Source organism: Haplochromis burtoni, unplaced genomic scaffold (assembly GCF_018398535.1).
Source record: "Haplochromis burtoni strain Fernald_Lab_line unplaced genomic scaffold, NCSU_Asbu1 Contig_447, whole genome shotgun sequence".
Taxonomy (NCBI): Eukaryota; Metazoa; Chordata; class Actinopteri; order Cichliformes; family Cichlidae; genus Haplochromis; species Haplochromis burtoni.
In genome coordinates, this window is record NW_024582808.1 from 438,983 (window position 1) to 455,653 (window position 16,671).

The following is a 16,671-nucleotide window of genomic DNA, read 5'->3' on the forward strand; positions in this document are numbered from 1 at the left end:
TTTATATCTCTCCTCTCCTTCATCAGATATTCCCCCTGCAGAGCCACTGTGTTTTGCTTATGTGACTAATGACAAACAGTATCTGACGATGTCCTGCTCCTGGGAGGGAGGGGCCCCGAAAGCTTTGGTGTGGTGGGAGGGCCCCGAAGGTCAGAGCAAAGGTGGAGAAGAAACCTCCAACAACTTTACCCTTCGCTATAGCACTGTACGGTTTGGGAGACCTTACAGCTGCCATGCTAGACATCCACTTCTGGTCCAAACCAAGACCTGCAGACTCACGCTGGGTCAGTGCACATTTTCACTTCATTCTTTTTGATCGATGCTGATGCAGTGCAGAGTCACATTTGTATACACGGGAAATTATTTGGAGTGTTCCTTCCACCTGAAAACAAATTATCTATCTTTCAGTAAACTAACATGATTTTAAAATCAGCATCTGAGGTCCTTTGATACAACACATGCAATAACTGACCACCAGCTAAAAAAATCAATATGTGATGTCTTACTACCCAAAATTATACAGCAGTACAAATATATTCAAAATGATCTTATCAGTGTTCATAAGCTGGGGTATTTTTTTTTTAATTTTTAAGGTTCATTGTGCCTCTAAAGCTGACCATTTAAGAGTTGTCTTTACTTGATCTATTAAAAAAAAATCTCAGCGACAACAATTTGTCCTTTTAACTCTGCAAAACATGACTGGTTAAGCCTGAGCATAATGACAAATGGTATACACATGTCCCTTTGTCTTCATAAAATAGTATCACTGCATCAGCATTTATTAGTAATTTTGTATTAACATGCCCACATCAGATTAAAACTATACTATTCGAGAAACTTTGAGCCTCTTTCTCAGTTTGGTGTCCTGATTGGCCAAAAGTTCACACATACTGGAAATGAAATTATAAGATCATCTTTTTAGTGTTTGTTTACTGCCCTTCAGTTCTACTACTGACTGTTAACATCCAGAAACATCTGTGTTATTCATCTTCATTGTAGTCCCCGTCAATAAGCCTTACATCCTGATGAGTGATACTTCTCCAGTGGAAGGATCTTCAATGTGGATGCGCTGCAATGTGGAAAATGGGACTGAACCGATCCGGTATGTGTGGCAACGTGAAACCAGCAGTGAAGACGTCACAACATTTGCACAGGGCAACAACAGCATCATCAACGTCACCAACGTCAACCGCAACCACACCGGCTGGTACCTCTGTGTCGCCAGCAACAATATCAACAGCCAGACATCAGATCGCGTGTGGCTGGACACCATCTGTAAGTATTGAAGCTGAGGTAGGGAATCACTGGACAAAAGAAAAAACGACCAAAATCATGATATTTTGGTCAATGGCTTATTTTTTTCTGATCAGACTGAGTGAATCATTTTTGGCATTATAGCTGCTTTACAACAAATGACCGCCACAGTTGGTGACCTAATGGCAACAGGATGCAGTAATTTTGTGTGTGATCCTACATGGATCACATGATAAAACTTTTCATTGTACCCTGGTTTGAATTTTAGCTCTTAACAACATTTTCTTGCTCTGCTTTCAGCATAAGTTGTTTGTTTCTTGTATATCTTACATGCACTGCTACGTTTTCTCATCAGTTGGCCCAGATGTTCCTCAAATAGATGTGACTCCACCTCGTACAGTAAAGCAGGGCTACACAGCTCTGGAGACGGAGGCTGTTTCTTTGCTGTGTCAGGCCCAGTCCAATCCAGCCAGTCAGTACGTCTGGTTCTACAACAACTCGCAGGTCTACACCGGGCAGAAGTTCACCATCACCAAGATCCTCCGTGTGGATGCTGGCGACTACACCTGTTTGGCACAGAACACCTACCTCAACACGCGCACCAAAAAAACCATCAGCATGACCGTCTACTGTGAGTGTGACCTCTGACCTCTAACCATTACGATCATTTCACTTTCAATTAAACCTCTCCTGTAATGCAGAAATCCTCATAGGTTCCTTTGTTTTAATTCATCCTTGGCTGTGGGGATGAACACAGTATGGGGATGACGTCTGACTCAGATACTAATTAAAGATGTCAATAAGAAATAACAAGAAGCAGAAGTGCCACACCTCAGTTTCTACAAAGACAGACCATGCTCCATGTTTATTGGACAAATATGGTAGAGAAATATAATGGCCATTTCATTGCTATAGCCCACTCCAAGGCGACTCCTAACCCATTTTAACGTGTTTTGTGATGGTCAAATGTGAGACAAGCTTTTGTGATCCTTTTTGGTCAGGAGTGGTTTTCTCCTTGGAGCATTTTTGCCTAGTCTCTTTGCTGTTGTTAAATCATGACATCTGACCTTTACTGAGGAAAGTGAAGCCTCGATTTCTTTAGATGTTTTTCTAGGTTCTTTTGTGACTTTCTGGATGAGTTGTTGATGCACTACTGGAGTAATTTTGGTAGGCCTGCTAAATCTGGGAAGTTTCATCACTGTTCCAAGTTTTGATTTGTTATTTGTGGATAACTCGCTGGAATCCGAAATACTTAGTAGTAGCTTTGTAACCATTTCCAGACAGATAGATGTCAGTGACTTTGTTTCTCATCTGTTCTTGAGTTTCTTTAGAACTTTGATGTGTTGCTATCTGAGATTTTTTTCGCCTACTTCACTTTGTCAGACAGATTCCAGTAAAGCAGCTTCTGGTTCTGTCAGTAATCAGGCCTGGGTGTTGCTCATGAACCTGAACTCAGCTTCCCAAAATATGTGTATATAATCAAATAATTTTATAACTTACTCATGCCCAACATTGTAAATACACAACATCTTTCTTGGGCCTTGATTTCACCGCACTTTAAACATCATTACCTTGTTACCTCTATCATATCCCCACAGACCCCCCTGATGGCTCCCCGTCCTGTTCTGTGGAGCCGGCTCTGAATCACACCTCTCTGCGGCTGCTGTGCTCCTGGCCTGGTGGATTCCCCTCACCTTCCCTCCACTGGACTGGAGACCTGATACAAGATCAGTCCAACACAGCCCAGCTAACAAGTTCAGCCTCCAGCACTACCATCATGCTGCCCTCTGGAGGCCTGACTTCTAATAACAGCTTGTTTACATGCCTGGGCTCCCATCCTGCCCTGAAACAGTCGACACAGTGCAGCACACGCACATGTGAGTGCAGCAATGTCAACAAACAGTAAAAGAGAAGTTAGTGGCAGTATTGTGATCATGTATCTGAATGTGTTTATATCTCTCCTCTCCTTCATCAGATATTCCCCCTGCAGAGCCACTGTGTTTTGCTTCTGTGACTAAAGACAAACAATACTTGATGCTGTCCTGCTCCTGGGAGGGAGGGGCCCCGAAAGCCTTGGTGTGGTGGGAGGGCCCCGAAGGTCAGAGCAAAGGTGGGGAACAAACCTTCAACATCCTGATCCTCCACTATGGCACAGCTCGCAGTGGGAAACCTTACACCTGCCACGCTAAACACCCACTTCTGGTCGAAACCAAGACCTGCAGACTCACACTGGGTGAGTGCACATTCTCACTGTACAACAAATAGCAGATATAAATTGTTAAATAATTAGTCTGTACATTGTCACACGTAGAGGCGCCAGTGCTGCAGACACAGCGCAGAGTCGTGTCTGTGTACGAGGGGAGCGACGTTCAGCTTACCTGCAGTCTGAGAGACAACTACCTTCCTGTCAATGAAATCACCTGGTTTAATAATCAGGGTGTCGGTGTGCAAGACACCTCAAAGTACATGCTTCTGAGAACGTCTGCATGGGCCAATCTGACTGTGAAAGACACAGATGAAACTCAAGACAGCGGCGAGTACAGGTGCTCCACTTCCAACGCAGTGGGAGGAACCGAAATCAATATCACTTTAGTCATCAAGAGTAAGGACCTGTTTTATTTTTCTGATCTTTTTTGGGCTTGTTGAATAATTTCCCTGTTGAGAACTGTATTACATTCCTTGAGTCTGTACAGCATATGAATCTCAGTCAGCTTAGAATAAAGATGTGAAGCGAGAGGGAAATGTGTCGACTTCTTCTCCTGATATTTTCCAGTTAAAAACACCTTAAATCAGAATTCAATACACAAAAAAACAACATGGAAAACTCATTCTTTCACTTTTTACTTTTGTGCAGTTTAGACAATGCTTTCACTGTCTAAATTCAGCCGAGGGGTTAATATCTCCAGTTTAATATATTGGTAATAGAAGTATTACTTAAAAGTAATTAGTAGTCTGGGAATTGACTACACATTATTTAATGGAAATCCACACATTAATTGATTAGATATACAAACTGGATTGATGTCATATTGAAGTCATATTTATTTATGTTTGTTTTATGTGTGTATAAGAGTACCCCATGCCACCCAATGCAACCCTGGTCAGAGTGATGTACACCAGCCGACAGCGTAATGAGGTGGAGCTGGAGTGGGTGGTGGAGAATGAGGAAGCAGGAAGTTGGACAGGTTTCTTCTTGGAGCACCGATGGTTGTCTGAGCGTCCACGAAGGAAAGGAAGTGGGAATGACTCTTCAAGTGAGCGGATGGAGGAGAAAGTTGGTCCCGTAGTCTGGTACCGTAACATCCTCCAGGATCCAGCTGTCAGGATTTATACAGTGGGGAGCCTGACGCCAACGGTTACCTACCAGTTTCGCATCATACCGGTGAACCACCGCACTGTGGGACACCCTTCTACTCCAAAGACACCAGGTACAGGAAATGCGAGACATATGAGACTTCTGGCAAAGAATTGGGCAAAGTGGGTGGGGGGCTTTAACAAAAATGTATTAAAATTTATCTGAAAAATTAACCCACAATACTCTAGTTCAACAGAGTTTACATTAATGTGGAACCTAGTAGTCATTCCTATTATGGGATAACGGTACGGTGAACGCTTATCACTTTGCAGATGTGTTTTCACAGAGCTCAGCTCCTTTGCAATGTTTAACTCTGATGTGTTTTAGTGGAACCACGCAACAATTTGTACCCCGCTGTGATTGGAGCAGCTATTGGTGGGATGATTGCAGCCATTGTCACTGTTCTGCTGCTCATGTTCATCCTCCGTAACTGCACCATCAATCCCCGTGAGTCCTCCACACACATGACCACCACCAGCATCTTGCTGACCTGTGCATAAAGCAACATTATGTAGCTTTAATACTCTGTATCTTCCCCCAGGACTCCATGACTTGCTGTTTGGCTTGTAAGTATATGTGTATCTGTTGCAACCTTCACCCGGCACTTTATTAGGTACACACTGGTAGTATTGGGTTGGACCATCTTTTACTTTCCAATCTGTCTGAATTCTCTGTGATATTTTCTGACCTGAACCATTTCTGTTATGTTTCAGTCTTGTTTCCAGAACAAAACGGCTACATGTTCGTCAGAAGTTATTGTGGGTAACCTCTGCTTGTACAGCTTGCAAGGGATAACCTCGGGAAAACACAGAATCTATTCTAATGATCATCAAACCATGTCTTTATTGATCATTACTGAGGTGTCAAAACTTGTTATTAAAGGTACTCGAGAGATGTTCAAGGGGTAACAAGTTAAGTAAGGTCTTGAAAACATCATCCAGTGCTTTTTAGTTCAATTCAGTCCAATTCTATTTTATTTATACAGCACCAAATCACAACAGCAGTTGCCTCGAGTAGCATTATATTGTAAAGTAAAGAACTTACAATAATAGAGAGAAAACCCCAAAATCAAATGACCCCCTGAGAGCAATCACTTGGCTACAATGGTAAGAAAAAACATCTAAAAGAAATTGACTCAGGTTGGGGGTGTTTCTACAGCTTAAAGAGGTCACCTGCCCCATCATGTCAGGTCCTCCAGGGGAAAAACAAGGCATTCTGTACTCAGCAGATATATAATTTCTTTAGTTTTTTCTAGTTCTGTGCCTTCCAAATTGTACAAAACGCCACCGTCGAGAGATGCCCGAATGGAGCTCTTCATCCTGCATTTGTAAATATTAGTGAGTCTTTTCTGCTTATACTTTTAGCTGTCAGCTGATTCAAAACACTGCAGCAAGAGTAATAACAAGGACTGGAAAGAATGAGCCTGAATAATCAGGCTCTATTAAATTCTAAATACCTTTTTGTACTATATCATCCCGATAGAGGCCTTCAAGCTCCGTTTCAAGGCTTATTTCTGATTCTGAGAATTTCCAGAATCAGAAAGCGGACAACTGCTCTACCTCCCTTTTGATTAAGATTGCAGTAAATAAAGCAACCCTCAAGCAGCTCTTAGTTATGTTGCTACAGCCTGTGTTTATGTGCCGCTCTTGGATAGCAGGAATGTTTGCTTTCTCTTTTCTCTTTTCTATTTCCCCTCCACCCCTACAACCACTCAAGACAGATGGCTGCTCTTCCCTAAGCCTGCTTCTGTCAGAGGTTTCTTCCTGGTAAAAGAAAGTTCTTGCTCCCAACTATTGATATTGCAATATAAAGTTCAACAAGACAATTGATGTCAATACCTGCAAATGGCGGGCCCACTGGTGGGTGGTCCCATGTGGCTATTTACTAAAGGTCTCATAGTACGTATTCACAGTATTACTTATTTTTAAATAAGTAAACTTGGTAATGGACCCTCTGAACTTGAGATTCTTTCATTCTAGCATTTATTCCCAGTTACTTGCATAGTACGGACTAATAAAATTATTATTATTTTTTTAAAAAGACTCACCTCAGATTCCTGCACATTCAGTATTTTTCACATGTGAACTTGTTTTTGTAATGTATATATACACAGTATAAGTCTAACAAAAAGAGGAACTTTGGGGGAAAAAAAGAGGTCGACATCAAGAGACGATGAGCTGCTTCTGAAGTTTCTAAGCAGGAAATTGGAACTGAGACTCAGGGTTCATGCAGTTCTCAAGAGAAGGGAGCAGCAGGGACAATTTCATGGTTTGATGCAGCAGTTGAAACTGCAACATGGACACTTTTGTACATATTTCAGGATGTCAGTGGCGCACTTTGAGTTCGAGTTAGCAGAGATGGGCCCAGATCTGAGGAGGCGATTGACCCGAAGCAGTCAGTTTTGAGCTTAAAAGCGCACTTGTTGCCAAACGCATTAATCTGACTGATGAGATCTGTTTATTCTATACTGAAAAATTAGAAAAATCGAGCTTGATCCAAAAAGACAAATGCAGAATATTCATCATATGAAATTAACGGCTGTGAACAACTTTAGTAAGACAGGCGAGTATAAAAACTATTTGGACTAACGCTGGAAACATTAGCATGAATTTTACTAGTTAGGTTTGCAAAGGCCTTTAGACACAGAGGCAACACTCATATATTTTCCCTTTTTAGACATCTACTCCTTGCCTTTAATCATTAGCTTGACATTGTATTCTACTGTTTCTCAGCTGCTTCTACTAAAATGAAAACATAAGCATTAAGCGGGTCAGCTCTAACTCACACTTATAGCCACAAATGCAGCAGGGCTTTGGCAGGTATGGCAAAAACCTGTTTATGCACAGGTAATGACCCCTTCAACAATAAGGTGAACAGGTGTACCTAATGAAGTGTCTGGTGACTGGTAATGAAACATTTGCAGTTCGCAGCGCTGATGGTAACGATTACTATTTGTAATGCCTTTTCATCTTTGATGATGACTGCAGGCAGCACAGCCAGTCGCAGGAAAACATCAACTTCCCAGAGGATTAAGTGTTTGGTGGGTCAGAGGGAGCAACTGGTGGATCACCCAGTCCAGGAAAGTTGAATAGACACATTTATAGATTCATAGTTTCGAGTCCAGATTAAATTATTTTCTATTTTTAATTAATGAAAAAAAATCCAATTCATTAGGTTCTATTTCATGGATTTTGTTGTTGTTGTTTATTTGATTGTTTTATGACTTTATCTTTTAGCAATAATCAATGCCAGCACTCTTAGTTATCCATCTGCATAGATGCAAATGATGAATTGGACTGAACTTCATTTTCTAACAGATATGTGCTCATTTTCCCCTCATTATGAGCTTTGTTGAAAAAAACAAAATGCCAACAATCGTCTTTGATGTTTGTCTTTTTCCAGGTCCAGCAACGGCATTACCCCGAGCAGCTTCAACCCTCACCTCCTCACCCATGAGTGCCACCCCCATCCCCGCCACCACCAGCCAAGCCCCTCCCTCTGGAGACGATAACAAGCCAGTCAGCGTCACCATCACCGTCAAGGCGACGGGCTCATAGTCACACGCCCCTCTCTTTCAACTGTAATTCACATGTGACTATTTTTGTTGACAGTTTGCTTTTGAGCTCTTTTAAAATACAGTAAAAAGTTACGAGTTCCCCACATCGACTTTTCACTGCAAAGCTCACAGTCATTTAAAGCATGTTCGACACAGTAAATTAAATGTTATACAGAAAACTCTGACCAGCCTACTGTAGTTTTTCATTTATAAAATAGGAGAAATATTTTGAGTCCATCCATCCATCCACTCATCCATCTTCTGCTTATCCAATTCAGCGTCACCACATAGTGTGGTTCATCGACCAGTTAGAAACAACTCCTCCAGTCTGCATGTTGAAGCATCCTTGAGTTGCCCCCAGTGTGTCTATTCAAGTGTGAATGTGTATTTGTGGAAGAAATCCTAGTTTCAGACACTAGAAAATGTCACTTTATAAGGCACATCTCTCATTCAGATCAGTGGATATGTGCATTTTTACACCAATAGCTTCTAATTACCTGAAAAAATTCTGTGATTCACCTTTGGCATTCTTGTAGATGTTTTCTGCATCAACTGATGTTAGGGTGATTTGTATAGGGTGGCCAGTGCTGGACTCACCGACAGTAGTTTGAAATTTAGGCCAATTTTAGATGATTTCAATGATTTCCCTTAAAGTAAAATGATTGATCTAAAAAAAATCTTTTTAAAACCTCTTTTTTAAGCCTTTATTCTGATGTCTTACAGATCTCGGCATAGTCACTTTGCACACTACAGTAGCAAAGAGAACATTGTAGCTATCAGGTGATGTTACTGGAGACGATCAAAGAAGATTAAGTGTTTGTAGTCCACATACATAAAAAAAACAGCTTTTTTATTTATTTATTGAGACTTACAACCCGTTTCGTATCATTCTACATAACATCAACATAAATTTGGTCATATTTGGTCAAGACTGAAGCTTTACACACAATATCTTTTATAGCTGTATCAAAAGGTGTCCATTACTGGGAATGACTGGACAACATGGAGGCAAGAACATCTTGAATGGCTCTGTACATAAATCATGTAACATCTTTCAAAATGCGGAATTCTGTGTTTAGAATGCTAAAAAAAAGACAAAGCAAACTGATTGGAAGCCACCATAAACGTATAGGTAACAGAAATATAACAACCAATAAGACACTTTATAATTTGTTTATGAACATGTATGTGGATCAAAATTGAAATTCTTTTTGGGAAAACATAGGCACCTTTTCCTTGGACCAAAGAGAAAAGGAACCATCTTTTTTTCAGTGCTTATCTTCTTTTCTTTTCTTCTTTTTTTAAAAAAAAAAAATGTATTTGTTGTTTGATGTGTGGACATGCTGCAAATCAATTTCCCACTGGGGACAATAAAGTCACTGACCATTGACTCAGCTTAAAAGCCTGATGGCATGGTGCCTACGAACTTGGCTGCTGAAAAAGCACCATCAATTCTGAGAAGTGTATACAGGTTTTAGAGCAACATATGCTCCATCCAGGTGACATCTTTTTCAGGGAAGGCCTGAATATTTCAATAAAGCAATGACAAACCGCATACTGCATCTACTGCAGCAGCATGTCTTTGTAAGTAGAAACGTCTAGATGTGAAAACATTTGAAGTATCATCAAGCAGCTATATCCACAAAACTCCAGCAGCTGCTCTCCTCAGCTCCCAGGTGTTTACAGACTGTTGTTAGAAGAGGGGATGCTACACAGTGGTAAACATGACACTGTCCCAACTTTTCTTGTCTATATGCTAAATATAATACAAAAACAAAACAAGCTAACAAATAGAAAAGAGCTCCTAGCCAAATTGTTGTAGTGAAAGGCTGCATCTGATTTGAGAAATTATGATTCTGAACGGCACATTTCTGTGCCTGAGAACCAGTCAGTCAGTACTGAGAGCTAAAATTCAATCTCATCAGTTCTCACCAAAACTATCTATAATAATAACAAATAATAATGATATTGGAGGAATTAATTGCACAGGACTATAGACGCCTTAATTTCCCTCAATAAATCTCACGCTGGGATAAAGCTGCATTTAAACATTTGATTAGTTTCCCCTAAATAAGGGAGTAACCTGCTGTATTCCATCATTCTGTTTGTCTGCCAAGTGAGGGAAACTGATCTGCGCCCTGCATTCATTCATGACAAACGTCTCACATTACATACTCACGGCTCCACCAAGCAGTCTATTCTGCTCTTGTATAAACATAAAAACATGTTGAAAATTGTTACAATTACTGAATAAAAGTGTTTGATGGACAGACTGTGCATTCTTGCAGTCCACTTTAAAGTGGAGATTACATTTTTAAATGTTGGCATGCAATGAGAGCATGCTGTGAGGCAACATGACGGTGAAATACTGAATACTTTTACTGAATGATTTTAATCCCACTGGTAGAGTTTACTCTGCTCCTTGGATCCTCATAAAACCTTTGAAATCTGAAGCCTTTAATCTCACAAGTCACCCAAGATGACTGCACATTACAAATGCAGTTTAATCGTACTCTGACTGCATAAATGTTTTTGCAGAGCTCTCCACCTATATATTTTTGTCTTGTATATATTTATACATTTACATATTTATAGAGAGAAATTTTATATATAGATAAAGATATATTTTTATGGCATTCCAGAGATCTGGAATTTGTATGAAATTCCAGTGTAAAGGATTGTGGTATTAAGTCCGCAAATGACAGATTCAGCTGCAACTGTGACTGCATTAGTTAATGTGCAGGTGTGTGTGTGTGTGTGTGTGTGTGAAAGGCCAGCCCATCCACTTACGTGGCTTTCTTGTATAATAGATGGTCTCGGTGTCAGTGTGTTATTCTAACCCAGCAGGAGAAAGAAAGAAGGATAGAGGGATAGAGAGAAAGGAAAACACATTAATAATTGAGCCTAAATCAGTTTACTGACCCTCCGTCCCTTCCTACTCTCAGTCGAATGCACTGGAATCTCCAAGAAGACCTGCAGATCAGAGAGTACGAAAGACGGAACATCAGGCATCTGAAGGAGGGCTGTAATGGTCAGTTAGGCTTCACCTTTTGATCTTTTCCACATTTTTTTGGAGTAAAGAGGTTGTTGGACTCGGGATCATCATGATACCATGGTGGCTCCACTGCTAGGACTGGCCATTCTATATCTAACTACCAGTCTGGTCACTTTGGGGTCAAATGGTAAGAGTTTTCCAGTGTCTGTGGATTCATTTAAACCCCTACTTTTTAAACATCCTTTAAAACAGCAAATTAAGAGAAGTGAATTCTTCATGATCTGGAATGCTGTTGCAAAAATGTAGGATTTGAATACTTGCATGTCATACATTTACATTTTCTGAAAGCACATATCAGTATGTAGACTGTATAAATAATGCAAAGTATTCATTCATATAACATTTCAAAATTCGCCAAGAACATATATTTGGCATTTCTGTAATCAAATTTGGGGTGAGCAGCAAATACACTGATGCATCTACAGTTATTTGGTTCTTACTGATTTAAATGACGGGTCACAGGGCACTGTAGATAACAAGCAGAAAGGCTATGCTATCAAAAGCTGTTTTAGAACCTGCATGTGGAAATTAAGGAAAAGAAATGCCTGGAATCACTTGTAACAATGTTATGCTGCCTCTGAGACTCACTGTGTAATCAATCCTGTGACCGAACACCGACGAGGTAAACAACACCAGCGTCTCCTGTTCCTTTACACTCATATCTTTGTATCCTTTCCCACCACCAGCCCTGCAGATCAACCCCAATGGAGAGGTTGTGTACAAGGACACCCAGATGTATGAGGTGGTGTACCAGGACGCCAGTGTGTATGGGGTAGTGGGCAAAGCCGTGATCCTGGAGTGTGGTCCCTCTGTACCTGACATGTACATATGGAGCTTCACCAAGCCTGGTACTGAAGGCATAAAAGCTGTGGTGTATAATGTGGGACGAGGACCGAAGATTCAGAAGCTGGCTGAGACGCTGGGACAGCTGACTGTCATCTCAAACAGTGCAGCTATAAGCATTGAGAAGCTGCCTCTGGCTGCACAAGGCTTATTCACCTGCCAGGCTTTCTATGACATAGAGAACGAGCCGAAAGTCTACTACTACTACGTGCATCTCATTGTCCGAGGTAAGACTTCCTGCTGTCACGAATGCTACAAATTTTTAGTCAGTTTATAGCTGAAACAGAGACTGACATTCAGTCTTGTTGCCCAATTTCTCCAACATGGCTAATTTGTCTTATATATTCCAAAATAGGACAGTAGACTTGTTGTGTTTACTTGGGTGTATTATCCTAAATTATTATACAGTGTATTACTATCCCTGTCGCCATGTGCATTGGAGAGAAAGAGGAAGAGATGGAACAACTGAAAATAAAAATCTGTAGATATTTCTCTCTTTTTTTGACTTTTATCATCTAAGAAACTCTACTGTTCAGCATGTGCTGCTTTGTCTTTTGATTATTTGTTGGTCTTTTGAACAGAGCATTTTAAAACTTTATGAAAAAAAAGTTTCTTTACTTTATTTGGCAAAGACTATTTAGATTATAAAAGTCTAAAACACAATTCCTTATAATCAGGAGATTATAGCTTTGTATTAAGGCTGGCCATAGAGGGACCATAGACTGGATACAAAAGATGAATACAGGCACTACAGATTATTTCTCACCCTTTTTAAAGGGTGAGCTTGTTTTTTCAAGCCCACAAAATAGGAATTTTAGGATAAGGGGGTGGAGGCCCAGCTTATCTAAACTAGCTTGTTTGGCAAGTGCCTCCATAAACGGTATTGAGGTTTTGCAGACAGGTGACCACTAACCACACAATTAACTTGTCAGCAAATTTAAATGTTTAACAATCAAGTTTTCAATGTAGGATCACATGAAGAAGGCCTAAGTGACATAGGCCTTGACCAACTGCAACTTAGCTAGTAGTTAGTGGATACTTGCAGACAAACACAAAAAACTACAAGCAACTGTGGCACTCTGATAGCAACCAAAGCAATCACACAGAGGGTTTTGGTGTAGCACTTTCTTTGCAACCAGATTCCACAAGTGAGAGTCAGCAACCTCCAGGAAACATCGCCAACCAGCCAAGAAATAGGTTTGAGAAGCTCATTGAGTGCAATATGGTAGACATGAAAGAACTATTGCTAAAAAATTCATTCACTTCGACTGGAGCACATACTGTAGAAAAGCTGTTAGATTAAATACCGAAAAGGAAACATTATTTTGTCAAATGACTGCAGTGAAAATGCTAAATGCTAACAGTGGTGAGCTCCTTTTTTGTAATCGAAATTAGCATAAGTAAAGGCAGGAGAAAGTAAAAAATTAGCCATAGCAAACAAATTATATCTAGCCTTTGTAGGGCCCCTTTTGACCCTGGTCTCATGTTCAATCTCCAATGTTGCTGCTTGTGGGAACTTGCAGCTTTGTTCTGTTTGTAAAATGATCTTTCCAGTTACTGAACACTGTGTTTCTTCGCCGCCAATGCAGTCCCCGTCACTAAGCCTTACCTCTCGCTGAGTGAAGTATCTCCAGTGGAAGGATCTACAATGTGGATGCGCTGCAATTTGGAAAATGGGACTGGACCGATCCAGTACGTGTGGCAACATGAAACACGCAGTGGTAACATCACGATCATCGCACAGGGCGACAGCAGTGTTATCAATGTGACCGACGTCAACCGCAACCACACCGGCTGGTACCGCTGTGTGGCCAGCAACGCAGTTAACAGTGAAAGCTCCAACCGCTTGTGGCTGGACACCATCTGTAAGTTGAGGAAGTTGGATCAATATGGAGATTTTTGTAAAACTTAAAAAAAAAAAAAAAAAAAGAAGCAAAAAGAATAAGACAGTGGTTTAAGTTACAGTCTTAAAGAAACAGAAATTGGTATGACTTTGATATTTTCTGTGTAATTTAAACTTGTCTTTGGCATTTTCTGTGTGAGTAATCAGTAAATTACAGGTAAACTGTGCATCATCAGCATTTGTCACTCTCAGAGAAAATGTCATCTTGTGAATCTAAACTAACTTGGATGAAACATTTTGTCATGAGTCAGCTTTTGTGGACAATTTTTAAATGAAGCAGAAGGTCCATCACATTAAATTTCACAGCAATGATTTTTCTCCTCAGTCGGCCCGGACATTCCTCAGATAAACGTAACTCCGTACAGTATAACAGAGCGGGGTTACTCGGCTTTGGAGAGAGAGACTGTTTCTTTGCTGTGTCAGGCCCAGTCCAATCCAGCCAGTCAGTATGTCTGGTTCTACAACAACTCACAGGTCTACAGCGGGCCGCAGCTCACCATCACCAAGATCCTCCGCATGCACACTGGCGACTACGCCTGCTTGGCTCTGAACACCTACCTTAACACCCGCTCCAAAAAAACCATCAGCCTGACCGTCTACTGTGAGTGTGACCTCTGATCTCTGATCATGCTATTAAGCATCTTACTCCTCTGTCAATTCTACCCTAAAGCCTATTGTTCTCTTGTTACTACAAGGAGTGTAAAAGAGTCAAATGTGATCAAACTGTTCAGATTTGACATTTTCAGTACAATACTATCAACAGCTTAAACTCCTAAGACCCAAACTCTTCCATGGCATGTATTTTTAATTTCTCTTTGATATTTGGGCATATTGGGACCCGATGAATGTAAAAACAAAGAATCACCAGAATTTTTTGTTCCTAAGAAAAAGAGAGCCACATATGAGGATATTCGTTTTTAATTTTGATAAAACAGGGGCAGTATAATGTCCTCATAAGTGGATATCAGGCCCTTGTAGAGCAAAATTACGTTTTTTGGTCTAGACAACCCAAAATGTGATGTCCACATATGTGGATGCCAGGTCCTAGGAGGTTAAACATCTTTGATTTTCACCCAGGATCTCTGACCTAGAAACATCTCCCTGACCATTTCACTTAATGCAGAATCCTTTTCAGTTTCTTTTTCTGAATGTCTTCTGACTCCATTCAGCACATTCATCTGATATACTTATTTCAGAAAACCTGAACAAGGGGGTCTCTCTCACACAACACACACACACACACACACACACACACACACACACACACACACACACACACACACACACACACCCACACACACACCCACACACAGCAGATAATGGAAAGCTTGCTGACCTGTTCTCCTGTTTGGACCATCTTGGAAGTTGATGGGACTCTCTGGCAGGTATCTCACTGTGACGTCACAATCATGGCAAGCACGTCATTCACTCTCCCTACTTTTGGTTTTGCGCACGTCTTATGTTTTTGCTATTTGCTAAGATTACATTTTCAGAAGAACTCCACCACCAACAAAAGAAAAAAACAGCAAAATCATAACAACATATCTCTTCTTCGATAATTTTTGTATAGTTATTTTAACCAAACATCCTTAACAATGTAGCAATAATTGAAAAAAAAAAGGTTCCGGGCCCTGATGACATCAGTTTACTCCACTCGGCACATCATTACCTTGTTACCTCTATCATATCCCCACAGACCCCCCTGATGGCTCCCCGTCCTGTTCTGTGGAGCCGGCTCTGAATCACACCTCTCTGCGGCTGCTGTGCTCCTGGCCTGGTGGATTCCCCTCACCTTCCCTCCACTGGACTGGAGACCTGATACAAGATCAGTCCAACATAGCCCAGCTAACAAGTTCAGCCTCCAGCACTACCATCATGCTGCCCTCTGGAGGCCTGACTTCTAATAACAGCTTGTTTACATGCCTGGGCTCCCATCCTGCCCTGAAACAGTCGACACAGTGCAGCACACGCACATGTGAGTGCAGCAATGTCAACAAACAGTAAAAGAGAAGTTAGTGGCAGTATTGTGATCATGTATCTGAATGTTTTTATATCTCTCCTCTCCTTCATCAGATATTCCCCCTGCAGAGCCACTGTGTTTTGCTTCTGTGACTAAAGACAAACAATACTTGATGCTGTCCTGCTCCTGGGAGGGAGGGGCCCCGAAAGCCTTGGTGTGGTGGGAGGGCCCCGAAGGTCAGAGCAAAGGTGGGGAACAAACCTTCAACATCCTGATCCTCCACTATGGCACAGCTCGCAGTGGGAAGCCTTACACCTGCCACGCTAAACACCCACTTCTGGTCGAAACCAAGACCTGCAGACTCACACTGGGTGAGTGCACATTCTCACTGTACAACAAATAGCAGATATAAATTGTTAAATAATTAGTCTGTACATTGTCACACGTAGAGGCGCCAGTGCTGCAGACACAGCGCAGAGTCGTGTCTGTGTACGAGGGGAGCGACGTTCAGCTTACCTGCAGTCTGAGAGACAACTACCTTCCTGTCAATGAAATCACCTGGTTTAATAATCAGGGTGTCGGTGTGCAAGACACCTCAAAGTACATGCTTCTGAGAACGTCTGCATGGGCCAATCTGACTGTGAAAGACACAGATGAAACTCAAGACAGCGGCGAGTACAGGTGCTCCACTTCCAACGCAGTGGGAGGAACCGAAATCAATATCACTTTAGTCATCAAGAGTAAG

At 41.3% G+C, this 16,671-nt stretch overlaps 2 protein-coding genes across 2 annotated transcripts in view; both read left to right on the top strand.

The window, feature by feature from the left end:
- Positions 1-7,805, top strand: part of vsig10l2 (V-set and immunoglobulin domain containing 10 like 2) — an 11,973-nt gene extending 4,168 nt beyond the window's left edge. The window contains exons 5-14 of the mRNA XM_042213504.1: positions 27-149; positions 1,000-1,275; positions 1,610-1,885; positions 2,853-3,131; positions 3,230-3,487; positions 3,566-3,856; positions 4,326-4,682; positions 4,937-5,056; positions 5,151-5,175; positions 7,597-7,805. Coding sequence (XP_042069438.1) covers positions 27-149; positions 1,000-1,275; positions 1,610-1,885; positions 2,853-3,131; positions 3,230-3,487; positions 3,566-3,856; positions 4,326-4,682; positions 4,937-5,056; positions 5,151-5,175; positions 7,597-7,642 — 2,051 coding nt within the window. The 3' untranslated portion in view covers positions 7,643-7,805. The remainder of the gene's footprint in view (positions 1-26; positions 150-999; positions 1,276-1,609; positions 1,886-2,852; positions 3,132-3,229; positions 3,488-3,565; positions 3,857-4,325; positions 4,683-4,936; positions 5,057-5,150; positions 5,176-7,596) is intronic.
- A 256-nt stretch (positions 7,806-8,061) lies between these two features.
- Positions 8,062-16,671, top strand: part of LOC121811815 (V-set and immunoglobulin domain-containing protein 10-like 2) — a 16,451-nt gene continuing 7,841 nt past the window's right edge. The window contains exons 1-8 of the mRNA XM_042213505.1: positions 8,062-8,165; positions 11,111-11,196; positions 11,907-12,290; positions 13,653-13,928; positions 14,292-14,567; positions 15,663-15,941; positions 16,040-16,297; positions 16,376-16,666. Of these exons, the coding sequence (XP_042069439.1) occupies positions 8,062-8,165; positions 11,111-11,196; positions 11,907-12,290; positions 13,653-13,928; positions 14,292-14,567; positions 15,663-15,941; positions 16,040-16,297; positions 16,376-16,666 (1,954 nt within the window). The remainder of the gene's footprint in view (positions 8,166-11,110; positions 11,197-11,906; positions 12,291-13,652; positions 13,929-14,291; positions 14,568-15,662; positions 15,942-16,039; positions 16,298-16,375; positions 16,667-16,671) is intronic.